Source organism: Mus caroli, unplaced genomic scaffold (genome assembly GCF_978045245.1).
Source record: "Mus caroli unplaced genomic scaffold, Mus_caroli_1 scaffold_6, whole genome shotgun sequence".
Taxonomy (NCBI): domain Eukaryota; kingdom Metazoa; phylum Chordata; class Mammalia; order Rodentia; family Muridae; genus Mus; species Mus caroli.
Genome location: NW_028227261.1, coordinates 92,510,241 through 92,525,294, shown reverse-complemented (window position 1 = coordinate 92,525,294; position 15,054 = coordinate 92,510,241). Strand labels below are relative to the sequence as shown.

General features: G+C 50.1%; 1 protein-coding gene across 4 annotated transcripts in view; it reads left to right on the top strand.

Moving 5' to 3' along the window:
- The window catches only part of Col27a1 (collagen type XXVII alpha 1 chain), a 119,883-nt gene that overhangs the window by 14,106 nt on the left and 90,723 nt on the right, over nt 1-15,054 (top strand). For all 4 annotated transcript variants that reach the window (XR_015047364.1, XM_085839250.1, XM_021159800.3 and 1 more), the window contains exons 4-5: nt 3,474-3,527; nt 7,014-7,067. Coding sequence is in view for 3 of the 4 variants with exons in the window: in XM_085839250.1 (XP_085695376.1) it covers nt 3,474-3,527; nt 7,014-7,067 (108 nt within the window). In the remaining variant the exon portion in view is untranslated. The remainder of the gene's footprint in view (nt 1-3,473; nt 3,528-7,013; nt 7,068-15,054) is intronic.

Here is a 15,054-nt window from a genome sequence, read left to right as displayed (position 1 = left end):
TGTTACCAGCACCCATTCAGAACTGAATCCCTGAGCCTGGCCTACGTCACACAGTAGTAAATGTGCAGAAGGGAAGGTACCACTTTCCCTTCGAGTAGCCCCTTGCGGGCTTCAAGGTTGACAGGGCCCACCAGACGGGGAGTGAAGAAACCAGGGATGCAGGCTTCAGAGGTTGGCTCACAGAGAACAGAGGAGCTCTGGGGGGGGGGGGGGAGAGTCTGCCCAGAGTGTACACATGGACTCAGAAAAGTGGCTTATTACACTCCCATTTTGCAGCTGGACACGCTGAGACTGGAGGCATGGAGAGGTGCGATCACTCATTTAGGGCCACGTAGCTGGGTTCCCAAGAAGTTACATTCCAGCACAGAGGCTGGGGGCTCTGCAGACATCTATGGTCTCATCAAGGGACAGGCACAGAATAGGGTCCCAGGGTCCAGGACGTCATTATTTAGGCCACCCAAACCAGAGCAATGCACTCAGGCCTGTACTCGAGTCCCCTAGAACCCAGGTCTGTAGAATGTCTCCCTATCTGCTGATTGACAGAGGCAGATGCCAGCAGGTCTGACACTTTGTGCAGAGCCCCACTGCATCTGGCAAAAAGAGCGGGTGGGAAGTCTTGTTCAAGAGCAGGATCCCCTTGGACTGGCTACAGGAGGTCAGGACACCAGGGGAAGCCTGCAGGGCTATTTCATGTTTCCATGGCTCTGTGTGTGTGCATGCACCCTGGCCCAGGCCTCCTCCTGCACTCCCTGGACAGAGACAGGCCTGCGGCCCCTGCCCCTCCCCCACACAAGCTCTCTCAGAGGCCTCCTTGTTTCCAGTGTGGAGTGGAAAAATCCCACCCCAGCTCATGATTCATTGGGCTCCCCCGCTCAGGCTGTGGGCCTGGAAAGAAACAGCCACGTTTTCCACTGTGCAAAGGCAGGCCTCGCTCAGATGGAGCAGAGGGGCCAGAGCACCCACCATTGGCCGAGCCAACAAAGTGAACACTGAGTCTGGCAGGCACATGGCTGCAGCTGGGCTGGGCAGCTGTGACCCAGGTCCCTGGCTGGTGGGCTGCAGGTGGTAGCTATGTCTCAGCTGGATTGCTGTGTCAAGAGCCAGGCCATAGGCTGACCTTCCCAAGATGAGCTATAGATGCTGAGTTGGCCTGGGGTGTGCTGCGTAGACGTGTTAAATGAGGTCAGATTCTGGAAATGTCAGAAGGATACCTCCAGGCTTCTGCAGTTGTAACCTCAGCACGGCTTGACTTTCTGGCAAATGGGGATGGTCTCATTACTCCCTTACCTGATAATCCCAACTCGAAGATGCCAGCACCTGCAAAGATGGGTGTGTTCTTTTTCCAGGTGGCCACAGAAGGGAAGGGATTTAAGACAGGCTACATGGTTAGTCAGAGACAACTGTCAAGCACTGACTGTGAAGAAGTTGTCCAGGGTGGCCCTGTCCCTCTGCTCTCAGCTAGCTGTGTGGCCTTAGACAAGATGCTTTGAATCTCTGATCTGTCTCTGATTTTTTTTTAACCCATTGGAAGGGCTCAGGATTCGTCTGGCTGTGCATTTCCCTCCAGTTGTGGGTCACCTGCCTGGGAGAATTGAGCCAAGGAGGAGGGCCTACTGGAAAAAAAGACATTACTCTCCCCAAAACAGTAGCAAGGGGTGTGTAGCTTATACTGATGAATGGGGAAATCCCAGGGGGGTTGCCTAGCAGAAATAACAACTCATGCTATTTGAGCATCAGCTTCATGCCAGGCACGAGGATTAGCACGTTTTATAGATTATCCGTGGCGACGAGCTATTATTATCCCCATTGGACAGCCATGGAAACCCAGGCTTGGCGAGGGAGCGAAAGCCGCTGGCATAAAGCCACCTCTGAATGGCAGGGTGCTGTGCCTGTGTGACCTCCAGCCTATGCTGAATCCTGTGCTCTAGAGAGGAGGACGGTCTGGACCCAGTCCCAAATCGATGTGGACTGGGTGGAGGGTACTGTCAGCTTGGCTGGGGACACCCAGAGGCTCAGAGCAGGTTGGGACTTGCCTGAGGCCATTCTGTGACCCTTCTTCCTCTCATAGGGCTGTCCAGTGACCAGTGACTAACTGGTGCTATCTCACTGTCTGGATCTGGGTTATGAATCTCAGGGAGAGAGAGCCCCGGAGTATTCACAGGCCAGCGTGCCAAGCCGAGCCAAGCAGAGTCGAGCTGCCCAGTATGAGAGCGCGATCCATTGCCAGCCAGAATGAACTCAGTTTTTAACACTGATTGTAACTCGGGCAGGGCAGGGCAGGGAAGCTGGAATCTCGTGGATGGTTATTCGAAACAAATGAATTCCCAGGCCTCGCACTCCTAGAAAGCCTGGCTTCCTTTGAGGGGTTTGGGCTCAGTCTCTTGCATGCACATTTGCTAATCTCATTTTCTTCTTTGGGGTGGAAGAGATGGGTCATTAGTTACTACATGCATTTTAAAGGGAGAAGCTGAGACCCCGGGCAAGAGGAAGTCCCAGCATGCTGTGCAAAAATCAGGATGCAAACAGAGTTAGCAGCCCACTGCCTGCTTTCCTGCGAAGGGAGCTGAGATGAGACCGTGCAGGTGTATCTCAGTCGCTTCCCAGCTGGGCCTTTCTCAGTGCGAAGTGAGGAGCCATTAAATGTTGTTGAACAAGGATATGCCTGGAGATTAGCCTGGAAGACTGAGGCAGAGGGAGTTATAGGGGTTTGTTGTAACTTCTTAGGGAGTTGTGATGATGCTGGACCCCACGGGAACAGATGGGCATTTCAGTGCAGGCTCTGGGGCAGATGAGGCAGTAGGAACATACTATCTCTTGTCTTTAAGGAATCCTACAAGGACCTTTGCCCTTACACAGGCCAGGATATCAGTGGCCACACCCAGCTATGAGTGGCAGCAAGGCCATTTGACCTCAAGCCCAGCTGTTTCAAAGTCCCTGCATGTGCCCTTTGTGCTCCATGTCCCTCTGTGGTGTGAGGATGCTTGGTGTGACCTTGGCTGAGTCCCTTCTCTGCCCTGGCTCTGCAGAGAACTTGGCTGAGCTCAGAGTTTGCCTGCTGTTTTGTGTTATCAGACATTTGGCAGAGCCCTGGGGGTAGGATGACTCATTTTCTGTGTTAGTGCCTTTGAGGGGACTGCCATTTGCTGAGGGATCCAGGCTTCCAAACAGATATTTCCCCAAAGGAAGAGAGGGAGGGAGGGAGAGAGAGAGAGAGAGAGAGAGAGAGAGAGGTCAAGGAGGCTTCCTGGAAGAGATGACACCCTAACAAGTTAGCTGAGTGATACAAGACAAGGCTTCACTAACTGGGAAAGAGCCTGAGAACCCCAATAAGCATGGGTCCCCCAAGGCAGAGAACTCAGGGAATTCCTCTTCATAGCTGTGGGATTTTTGGACAGGATTGTTGATTAACTAATGATTGTATTTTTCTGCTGTACCTTGGCATTGTCTCACACTATTCTTGCTTCCTCTTCAAGGGTCCCCCTGGGCTTCCAGGATTACCTGGATCTCCGGGCGCAAGAGGTCCTCGGGTAAGTGAGGGTGTGCTGGGTGTCCTTTGGGGGCTCTGGATGACCTTTAGTTTGCATTCCACTGCCCATGGTACCCCAGCTTACTGTGAGCCACAGACCTTTTCCTGCCCTTTTCTGTACCCATTTTCCATTGTGTCTTTTTGGGGTGGACATGGTGTCACATGGTCACATTGTCACATGGTATGTGACAATAATGACTTTGTGCCCTCCGACTTGTACTGCGCATGGTGACCTAGGGCAGGGCAGGGACTCTTGAAGTCCATCTGCATAAGCAGATACTTGACCTGGAAAACCCCAGTGTGGGAGGATGGGACACTGGGGTGCCTCCTCCCATTTCTGCCTGGCCATAGTGGCTTTGTGTGTCTGAAGGAACAGTTTTGTGGCCCCAGAGAAGGGCTGAACTACCAGGCTAGAGTGGGGCTCAAGGTCAGCTGGATTGCAGTAGCTGCTGGAAGCACAAGCCTGAGGGTCAGCCACTTCCATACATGATACCTGCCTGTCACTTTATGCTGGTCTTCCACCCAGCTGTGGCCTCTACAGGGTAGTGTGGGCATCCTTATTCAGGGATAAGGCGTGACTAGCAATATCAGGACTGCAGCACAAGATCTTCCCAAATGCTGGAAGCCTAGGGTCCTCTGAGAGGAAATTCTATCTCTTCCTGGCTGGGACCAATGGCACTCATATCCTAGCTCAGACTGGTTGAGCTTTCCTCATGCCAAGGGCCAGGCAAGCACCAGAGGAGGAAACTGCCTGCTACATATTTTTAGCTCTAAGCCCAGCAGTTGGTTTTAGTTATGTAATTAACTCAGACCCTGTTTCTTTCCAGACCTGGCTGTGTCTCCCTGAGCCCAGAATTCTGGAACCTTCCATCTGATTTGCCTTTTCTCTTGGCTGCAGAGCCTGCTGGGGTGCATGCCCAGGGTTAGTTAGGAACTATACAGGTGTCAGGGTCTTGCACTTTGGCCCAACATTCCAGGTCCAGGCAAGCTGATCCCAGTTCCCAGACTTTGCCTGACCACCAGCCAGCTTTTTCTTAGCATCCTCTGCCAGGCAGTTCTTCCATGCAAAGTCCTCTATCTGCAGCTCAGATGAGACTCCACCCCTTTTCTGCTGACCCTCCCTGTCTGGAGTGCCTTAGCAATTTGCCTGGCACAGCCACACTCCCAGAGCTCTGTTGGCTTAACCTGCATGAACATGATACCACCAGCCTTCCCAAGCACCCTGGGAAATAGGTGCTAGAGTTCTCCTTATTTTACAAAGGAGAAAACTGAGACCTCCCAAAGGTACAACCCCATTAGATAAAGTCAGAGTAAATGCCAGAGGCGAGCGAGGGCTAAGCCTGGGCAGTTCGATTCAATAGCCCCCTCACCTTCCTGAGTGTCCATTGTGCTGGTTTTTCTATCAGTGCGACCTGGGTCCCCATCTGGCCTCAGTAGGAGATAGGCCTTCCATCTTACATGTTGCCTAGCAGAGTCACTGGGTGACTGTCTAGGAAAGCTTCCTACCAGGGAGCTGTGTTGACCTTAGGGGAGTCTAGTCCATCCCTTTTTCTGACCTCAGTTTCCTTACCAATGGAGACAAGGCCCTACATTCTGGAGCATCCTTGCAGGTTGGATGACTCTGGATATGTTTCAGGCTCTCTACCTGCCCCACTCTGTGTCTACATTGGAAATTCCATAGATCCCATAGCTAAAAGAAGGTTGGGTTAAACAATCCTGGTGCCTCTGTGCACACAGCAGTGCTGGGCCCTGGGAGGGTCGGGGTCCTACCTTAGCTTACACAGAGCCCTGTATCCCTTTAGACTCCCTGAGCCTGAGGAAGGATGGGGAATCCCCAAGCCCCCAGTCACCGCTCCAAGAAACTCCATCTATGGAATTAATCTGCTTGGCTCGCTGTCAACTATGCGCCTATGAGGCAGTGGCTGGCAGGATGCAGATGGGACAGCTGTGAGGGTGTGTGTGGCACAGCCAAGATCAAGGAGGAGAGGTGGCTGCTCTTAACCTTTTAAGCCATGCTTGTTTCTGGTGGGGCTTTGTGTGTGGGGAGTGAGGCTCAAGGAACCTTCCTCAGTATTCCCCATTAAGCCTGTGCTCTGCCTACACCTTCAGATCCTTGGCAGACTGAGCACATGAGCTTTTCCAGACTCCTTAGAGAACCACAGGTTTGGGGTGTTCACAGGATAGGGAGACCAGGGCTGGGGGGGGCAGGGTGCAGACTGAGTGAGGCTCAGAACCTAGACTAGGTCCTAACCTGTTATACCCCTAGACTGTTGGAAGGAAGACAGGAAGGGCAGACATAGTACTATAAATTCCCCAGGCTGAGGACTCTCCGGAGACTCTTTCTTTCTTCGGTGCTTAGAGAAGGGAAGGGACCCAGTTCAGGAATGAATAAAGGAGGAGGTGGCAGGGCCTGAATGAGACAGGCTGCAGCTGTGGACGGCTCAGAGAAGCAGGGAGGAAGCTGCTTTAGACGCAGTCAACTGACGAGCAGGAGGGATCTGCACAAGGCTATGAGAACCTTAGGGAGCTGTGGACCCTCCAGATGCCCCTTCCCACTCCACCTACTCCTGACTGTTGTCTCCAGGCAAAGGCCCTGGGACATGACCCACCTCTGTGAGTTTGTGGTACTAGGCTGGAAACCCGTGGATGGGTTCTTGCTGGAGGAAGTGGAGGTGAGAGAAGGTCCCTGGCAGAGGGGCCTGGACGATGGCTTGGGTAGAAGAGGGTGTGGAAAACCAGCCTGTACCCAGCCTCTGCAGAGTCCACTCTTGCATGCTTGCCCCTCTGAGGTGTGACCTTGACCAAGTCTCTTGAATGTCTGGACACAGATTCTAGCCATGATTGGAGTACTGCCTTGCAGCCTGCAGTCAGAAGGAAGGCTCTGACCCTCTGTAGGAGGGTGCCTTTGTCCCTGAAGGACCATGTCTACCCTCCATAGAGGTCCAGCCCGAAGGTTCTGCTAAAGTCTAATGGGAGAGGTTACTGAGGTTAGGGTAGTCCTAGGAGGTCCTCTGGAGGAGATGGCCTCTGAGTCAAGCCTTGAGGATGGATCTAGTTTCTGAGAGTAGATAGACAGGCTGTTCTGGGTGGGTGCTGGGGACAACTGGGGCCAAGGAGAGTAAGTACCTGGAGGTTGGAGAGACTCCTGTAGCTAATGTAGCTTGGGCCTGAGGCTGTTGTAACAGTATAGGTCCAGGAGCAAGGGGCTCAGACAGGTTAGGCCAAAGATTGCTCTGCCCTTAGCCAACCGAGCACCCTCTGAATGCTGGCTCCTGTATCTTCACATCAGGGGTAGGGCATGGGATGATGGGATAAGGCGTGGGATGTGCCTGTATAGCCCTAGAATCCCAGGGTTTCTCTCTCAGAGGAAGCAGAGGAGCTGGCAGTGCTGCCTAATGGGGTCTGAGGAAGGGGCTCTCACAGCAGACAGCAGGATGCTGCAGGCAGGCTTTTCCTCATCTTCTTTTTCCTCTTCCTTTCCTTCCAGGGTCCTCCTGGGCCGTACGGGAATCCAGGCCCACCTGGCCCTCCAGGAGCCAAAGTGAGTATTATCAGTGGCTATGGGGTGGGGCCTCATTTGTGGGAGCCCCTGAGGAGGATGCTTGGGGTCTGTGGGGGAGAATTCCCTTTTAGACTGGAGACATCCTAGTTTCTCCCTGCACCCTGCTCTACACTGGGGCTGTCTATGCAACACAAAGCAAACAGCCTTTGGGTTTAGCTTGTGGTTGTTTGCAGGGTTGGAGTAGACTTTGGGGAGGTGTGGCAGCTTTGAACTGGGATAGACATATAGGGATGGAAGGATTGGGGTGGGGACCAGACTGATCCAGGAGAAAGGGTCATACTGGAGTGTGGTGCAGCCTAGTGTAGAAGAGGTGGGTGTGAGAGAATGGAGACCAGAAGAAGCTGAGACACTGGGACTCTCTGGCATTGGCCTGAGTGACAGCCTTCAGGCCAGAAGAGGGACTGAGGTGATATCGTGTTTGCAAACCTTCAGCCTAGCCAGGGATGGTCCTGGGAGATCCCTGAAAATCAGGAGAGCTCTGAGCTGGAGAGAGAGTGGGCGTGGGGGTCAGAAGAGGCTGCCACCTCCCCTAGGATCCCCCTTGGAAAACAAGATTTGTTTCTCAGGAGACTGTCACAGCCGGGGCTTTGATGAGGACAGAACTCCAGCCACTGGGCTTCTACAGAGGGTAGACAAATAAGGTATCAAGCTGGAGTAGCACCCAGGGCAGCAACATTTGGGGACCCTGGAATGATCTCCCCAAGAGAAGGGGTGGGAGAAGTGAGAAGGGGTAGCATGAAGGTAGGTGAATTACCCACTAGTGTGGGCCGACCAAGCAAAGCGGAATCTTCTGGCTCCCTGGCTTCCTGCCCACCCCCGTCCCCGTGCCAGTCACGGGGTAGCCAGGTGGACAATGCTGAGCGTTGCCTGGTCAGGGTCCAGGGTCACTCTTTGCTAAGCCAAATGCAAAGGTGAATGGATTGAGGGAGTTTCAACTGTCTGGCCTGGGTCATGTAGAGTAAGCAATGAGTGACCTCTGAACCCAAGCTCTTGAGACTCAGAGTGGCCCTGGCTGGCCCATGCCTGAGTCCTTGTACAGAGCTGCCTCAGCCCTACCCCCACCCCAGGTCTGTGACTGTCAGGTCAGGCTGGACTGGGGCCCCTTCTCAGAAGGCAGGCAATGGGGCCCTCGGGAATCCTGTGCCCAGCGGCTGCTGTGTGCACCAGGTTCTAGCCAGGCCCATAGTGTGGATAAAATAGCCCCTGTGTTGGATTGCACCTCTCCCTGTAGGCATTGTGCATGGAACTTACTCACTGTCTCATTTGGTCCCATACTGACGAAAAAGATAAGTGTGAGAACTCTACCCATTTACTGATGGAGAAACTGAGGCACTGGTCAATGAAAACCCAGTGCAGGAATTTGTCCCAATGGGTGAGGCAGAAAGGGTTTTCCTTGGAGGTTTATGTTTGGCAGAGTCTAAGCTTCCATCAGGATATTAAAAGGCTGGGTTTGCCCTTGGCTTTCTCCCTTCTATCTGCTCCCTTGCTTGTAGGATGCTCTGCCTGCTATTCCCTCTGGCCCTTGCTAGCCCTCTTAGCACTGCAGGCAGCCTAGTCCATCCTGCATGGATGTGCAATGTGGCAAGAGTCTCTAACTGTTTCCCCCAAATGAAGGGTTTGACACAGAGGCTGGTCCCTAGCAGGCAAATCTTCCTGCCACATGGAGCTTGGAACGTGTGGACAGGACTGACTGGCTGAGTCTTGAAGTTATTCTGTGCCAATCTAATATGGAAGATGTTGGCTTAATGCAAGCACTTTCTGACTGGTCCTAGGCCATGCAGAATGTGAGTATTCTGCCTTGGGTGTAACCGAGGGTGTGAGTTCCAGAGAAAACCATGAAATGAAAGCTGCATCTCCCATTGGGACTCCTATAAAACACCACACGCTATAAGGCAAAGGCCAGGGCCTTTGCCTGGATGCTTGGCTGTGAGCACAAGTGAAGTGGAAGTGACTCAGGCAAGACCAGCTGGTCAGAGACCTCAGTCTGCTGAAGTCGACCTCATTCTGTCTCTGATCACGTGGTGTGGCCAGGTAGAGTTCCTTCTATCTAGATAGAACTGGTGACTTAGCTGTGACAGAGAAGAAGGAAAAGGAGGGGAAGGAGGGGGAGGAGGAGGAGAAAGAGGAGGAGGAGGAAGAGGAGGAGAAAGAGGAGGAGGAGAAGGAGGAGGAGGAGGAGGAGGAGGAGGAGAAAGAGGAGGAGGAAGAAGAAGAGGAGGAGAAAGAGGAGGAGGAGGAGGAGGAGGAGGAGGAGGAGGAGGAGGAGGAGGAGGAGGAAGAGATATGTCTGAATTGGGGGAAAGATGTCTGGAGAGGATTCTCATTGCTCCTCAGGGCCCTGGGAAGTAACCTGGAGGAATCACAAGGCTGGCCTTGCTCAAGCCTTGCACATAGCTTACTCTCCTCTTTAGCATAGCTTTAGCCTCCTCTAGAACTTCCCACCTATCTAGTTATCATCCTTGGTTTTCTGAGACCCTACTACGTTGTGTTGACAGCAATAGTGGCACAGAGCCTGCCCTTAGCAGGACTGGTAGGGTAAAGATATCCCACCAGCCTCCAGGATGGGAGGCAAAGTCAAAATGAGCAGGAAAGGAAGAGAGGAACAAAAAAGGGTTTTATCCTTCTGGAGGGTCAGGAGCAAAAAGTGGCAAGACTAAGTTCTAAGTTCGGGGGACGAGAGGCCTCAGAGAGCTGCCCTCACTCTGCAAGACTGATCTTACCACTCCCATTTTACAGAGGAGGAAACCCAGGGCCCAAGGGTCACATTTCTAGTGGGTGGCAAGGCAGGATTCCCAGAGTCTGACCCCAAAATCAGGCACAGAGCTACAGGATACCTCGAGCCTCCTGCTCTGGGACTTGTCTAATACTGAGTGTGTCCCATGTGGGATGTGGTTTTCCCTCACCGAGGCTGCTGTCTGGCCCTCCTCACTTTACATTCCATCGCAAGCATTTCCTGTTGTGAATGTTTAATCCTGAGTGTGTTCTAATGGCTGGTGGCAGGCACCCTGTCGGCATTCTTTCTATAACTGTGTTCCCTGTGCAAAACTAACTTCTGCTAAGATACATGTAACCTCTTCAAGAATCCAACTATACCTGAGTGTTGGAATATCTAATTGTTGCACTAGGATAAGTTCATAAAAAACAGAGTTTCCAGCATGGACTCAGGAACCAGAGGGGCCCTATCTGAACTCTGGTTTCATCCTGTGTTGCCTCTGACTTTGGGCTAATTATTTAAAGGCTCCAGATCTGGCTTCCATTCCTGTAAATAGGAATCATAATAGCTCACACCTCGCTGCATTGTTCTTGGGACTGAACTGTGTGTATTTTTGTGTATGTATAGGCATGTGCAAGCAGCATATGTAAAGAACTTCTAACATGCCTGCACAGAATAGCTGAGGGTGCCTAGCTGTCATGACACTGCCTTCTGGGAAGCTTGAGCTAACACTGGAAAAGCATTAGAGGAAGACACTGAAAAAAAGAGAATTCGTTATTTTTGCTGATTAGCTATGGCATGTTTTCCCTTATGTCTGTTTGAAATGTGTTTCACCAGTTGCTAATTATATTACTGGGGGTATTAGGATGTTGCCATGTCATTGACATGTAAATTTATTCATATATGGAAATTACTTAAGCTTCATTCACAAGTATTTTCCTGGTTTGTTCGTTGCCCATAAGGCTGTCAATGGTGATTTTCACAAATGGAAGCTTTATTCTATTTGTAAAACTTTACAATGATAAGGCTGGAAGGGTTGCCCAGTTTAGTAAAATATCCAGGAATCTGAGTCCAGTCTCCAGAATCTGTGTTAACAAAAAACTTAGGTGTGATGAGACACATTTGTAATCCTCGTGTTAGGGGAATGGAGGCAGGAGGATCCTGGGACTTGCAAGCTAAACAGCCTGAGCTACTCATTGAAACCCTGGCCAGTGAGAGGCTCTGTCTCAACATCCACTCCTCTCAAAAGATAGAGAACATGTAACGAATCATAGCAGTCTGTCCTGCAGCCTACACATGCATGTACACACATGTGCATGCACACTTGCACATCCACAACACATTAACAATATTAACATTTTTAAGGTCTAATGACTTGGAGAAGGATCTACTGGCTGGTCTGGTTCTTTCCCTTTACAGTTTTAACGTTTTAATTTATTGTTATTAATATTATCGTGTATGGTTTTGTGTACATGGATGTTTGTGTGTGTGTGTGTGTATGTGTGTGTGTGAGTGTGTGTGGAGTGTGTGTGAGTGTACGTGAATTCATGCCATCGTGTGATTTGGAGGTGAGAGGATACCATTGTGGAGTCACCTCCGGTTACCTTTACATGGGTTCTGAAGAGCAGGCTTAGGGTGCCAAGCTTCCACAGAAACACCTTCATTGGCTGAGCCCTCTTCCTAGCCCCACTTGCTTTGGATGTACTGGGAATTGAACATAAGGTCCCATGAATGTTAAGCATGTGCTCTATCATTGAGCTGCAGCCCCAGGCTTATTCCCTCCCTCCCTCCCTCCCTCCCTCCCTCCCTCCCTCCTTCTGTCCCTCCCTCTGTCCCTCTCTCTGTCTCTTTTGCTCGTGTTAGGCTCAGATGTGCCCACCTTTACTTCTAGTTATTCCATAATATAATTTGTCCTGGTACATTTTAAGCCATCTGGAATTAATCTTAGTGGGGTTGAGAAGTGAACTTGCTCTCCATTGTTGCTCTCCCATTGTAGTTAACCATTTATTAAGCAGCCTTTGCTCTGGCGATTGTTATGGGATAGACCAGGGTCTGGTTTAGGTCACTCTGTTGTGTTTTATTGTTATTTGTCTGCACGCTAGTTTATGTGACACTTAGCCTGATTATGTGTTTCCCCCTCTGCTTCATTTCAAACATTTCCAGCTTTTTTTTCTGTTAGATAAATTTTATTTACATTCTCATTTTAAAATCACTCTTGGTTTTTGTTGTTGTTGTTGTTTTTCTAAAGCTGAAATTAAGTGCCCGTATTAATTTGTGAAGAGTTAACATCTTTAAAATAATAAGTTTTTCTAACCACTACCCACATGGTATGTATGCTTCCTGATTTGGTTGAGGCTTTTAAGCATCTTTCAGTAAACTTTTATAGTTTTATTGCATAATCCCTGTGTATTTATTATTCAGTCTATACTTAGAAATTTAATGTTTTGTTGCTGTTAGATTTTCTGCTGGCTTTCTGTTACTGAGGAGAACTTTTGTATGTAACATATGACCCTGCCTTTTCTCTCTTTACTGAAGTATATTGTTTGCCCTGCTCATGTTTCTGTCGGTTCTCCTGAATATTCTAGACAGGACGTCATGAGGTTTGCAAAGACGGACATACTTTTGTCTCCTCCCCCTATTTGTTTTTCCTGCTTTATTGCATTGGCTGGGACTTCTGAACCTGAGAAACAGTAATAGCCACAAAGGAAATCTTCAGAGGAAGTTCCAGGACCTAGCCAGATGTGGCTTCTGCTTCTCTTGAGACTCTGCTTGCTTATTCATGAAGTGTTTTGTGATGCTGTCTCTGGGCCAGGCCCTATACTGTATACTTGAGGTCACAGGAGAGTTATGGAGGATACTCCTACTCTAGCGCTTCTTGATCCTTTGTGGTTTAGTCTTTCTCTGGCTCATCTTTCTGGGTCTCCGTCACAGAGAGCCCTCAGGTTTCTACTCTTGTTCCTGAAGGGATGAAGCCCAGAATGGTTCCTGTCCCCACCATACTCTTAACACCTAACGTTCATGTTTTACCCTCTTATGCAGTCTGCTTGGCTGTAAGGCTTCATGAACTAGTCCAAGTAGAGGCCACCATATGGCTTGTTCCCGGTCACCATATGGCTTCCTCTAGGTCACATGGGCATGATGACTGAAGAAGTGGGTCTAGTGACCAGACCCTTGTCCTCAACACACAAAGAATTTATAAAATATCGTCTTTTGTTTTCTCTCTCACCTTTTGTAGGCATCTGGCTGTGTTTAACCCATGGCCCACCAGTTGCAAAAGGCCAAGGATCACAATGAACGAAGCCAACACAATTATAAATTTACTTAAAACAGACAGTTTATGATCTTTTTAAAAAATTTGCTTGTGCAGACTCAAGTATGAACTTTGTAGATGACAACAGGGTGTTGTGATGTCAAAAGGTTGAAGACACCAGAGAAATCTCCATCCTAGAAGCCATCCTCTGTCTAAGCAGGAGTACCTTGAACTGACCCTCCTGGTCTTCTTCTAGTTAGCCTCAGCTTATCTGCAATCCTTTCAGGGATTCATCTACATCTACACAAAACTCTCTCAGCCTTCTCCCTGCCCTTCACTTAGCACTGATGAGTAGATCGTCACTGCACTGTGCTGAAATGTGAAAAGTCTAGCTTGCAGCCTGACTTCCTGACCTTAAATTCCTCCCCCTTGCTGTCTGACCTTGGGTAAGTGGTAGCCCTTTGTTCTGACTTCATTTCCTCTTCTGTAGAATGGGGCTCATGAATGTGGTTCTTTTATAGATTTGGAGGTTAAATGAACTAATATGTATGAAGGGCCTAGAAGAATACTCATTAAAGGTTAGGTTGTTGTGACTGCTCTCTCTGGAGTTTCTACCCAAGGGGCCTGACTCCTGGGTCTTATTCTTTTTCATGCCATTCCTGGTGTTCAATACCATGCCTGGCTTGTAGTGAATGTTCAATAAATATCCACCATATTAGTCCATCTTTGGACAGAGATTATATCCAAACACTCTTGCTGAGACTGTATAGGAAAATACATCAATTACTAAGGATTCTGGCCAGGGCTTTGAGTATCTATCAGTCTTTGTAGTCTGTGAAATGGAAGAATAGAGTTCACAACGACATATTCCTGTGTGCTTTGTGTGCCAGCTCCTCTGCTGGCTGCAGACCACGGTGGGCATAGTGGGGTGGGGAGAATCTCTGTCCATGTTTGGCCACAGGAATCCTTGGTAGCTGGGTAGCCTGGTCCAGGCCTTGCACTGTGAACATATAAGGCATGGAGCAGGGCTTCTGATTCACAGAGTGTGGGAGAGTGTCTCAGAGGAGTGGCCATAATGTTAGGTGTGTCTAGAGGTGGGGTTCTATAGAAATCCCGCTCCCCTGGGGTGTGGGGCTCAGGGTGATAGGATTAGGATTCTGAAATCTACCAGTAAGGGCTGGCCTTCACATTGGAGCAGTTGACTGGACAGATGATGATATAGCTGAGAGGTGGTGGAGAGCGAAGAACCTCAGGTTGTAGACAAAGGCTTTGATGTCAGCCAACCTGCTTCCTACCCACTGGGTTAGCCCAGGCTGCAGTGGCTTCTCTAAGCCCCAGTCCCTGTCCTTCATTTGCAGTGAAGAGCTGGGATGTAGAGCTTACCTCACAGTCCTGGCAGTAGAAGAACAGGCAGAGAGGTTCTTTCCAACCCAGGAACAACATGGTTTCTGGTGGAGATGGACCAAGTTAGGATTTGGGAGGTCTGAGTTCTCCCAAAAAAAAGACTTAATGGAAATTAAATAGAGTTGTCCAAGCCACCCTTCCCATGTGTCACAGCCATTATCCCACTGGCCCTTAGCCTAGAAACCCTCGAAGCCAGTTTGCATGTGAGTGTGCATGTAAGCTATATGTCCCCCATTATAAACACAAGGAAATCAAGACTCGGGAGGAGAAGACCTGTGGTCCTACTGTGAGCCCATGGCAGGCCCAGGGCTTCCACCAAGGACTTTTGACTCTGAGCCCACTAAGGCAAGGAGGCCAGAAAGCTTAGGCAGAAGGGATAGGGGTGGGTTGGAAGCTCCTAGCATTCTCCTGCAAGTGACAGCTTTCTTTTGTCCCTGTGAGACGCAGCCAGTGAGCTCTTCGGCTTTCATGCTGACCCAGGTTCTAGGGACCAGGATCCTTGTGACAGAACCCTCTCATATTCCAGGAATGGACTGTACTTGTCCCAAATGAAGACTTGATATTACTATCATGCTCTCTCCGGTACACTGCCCGCATCC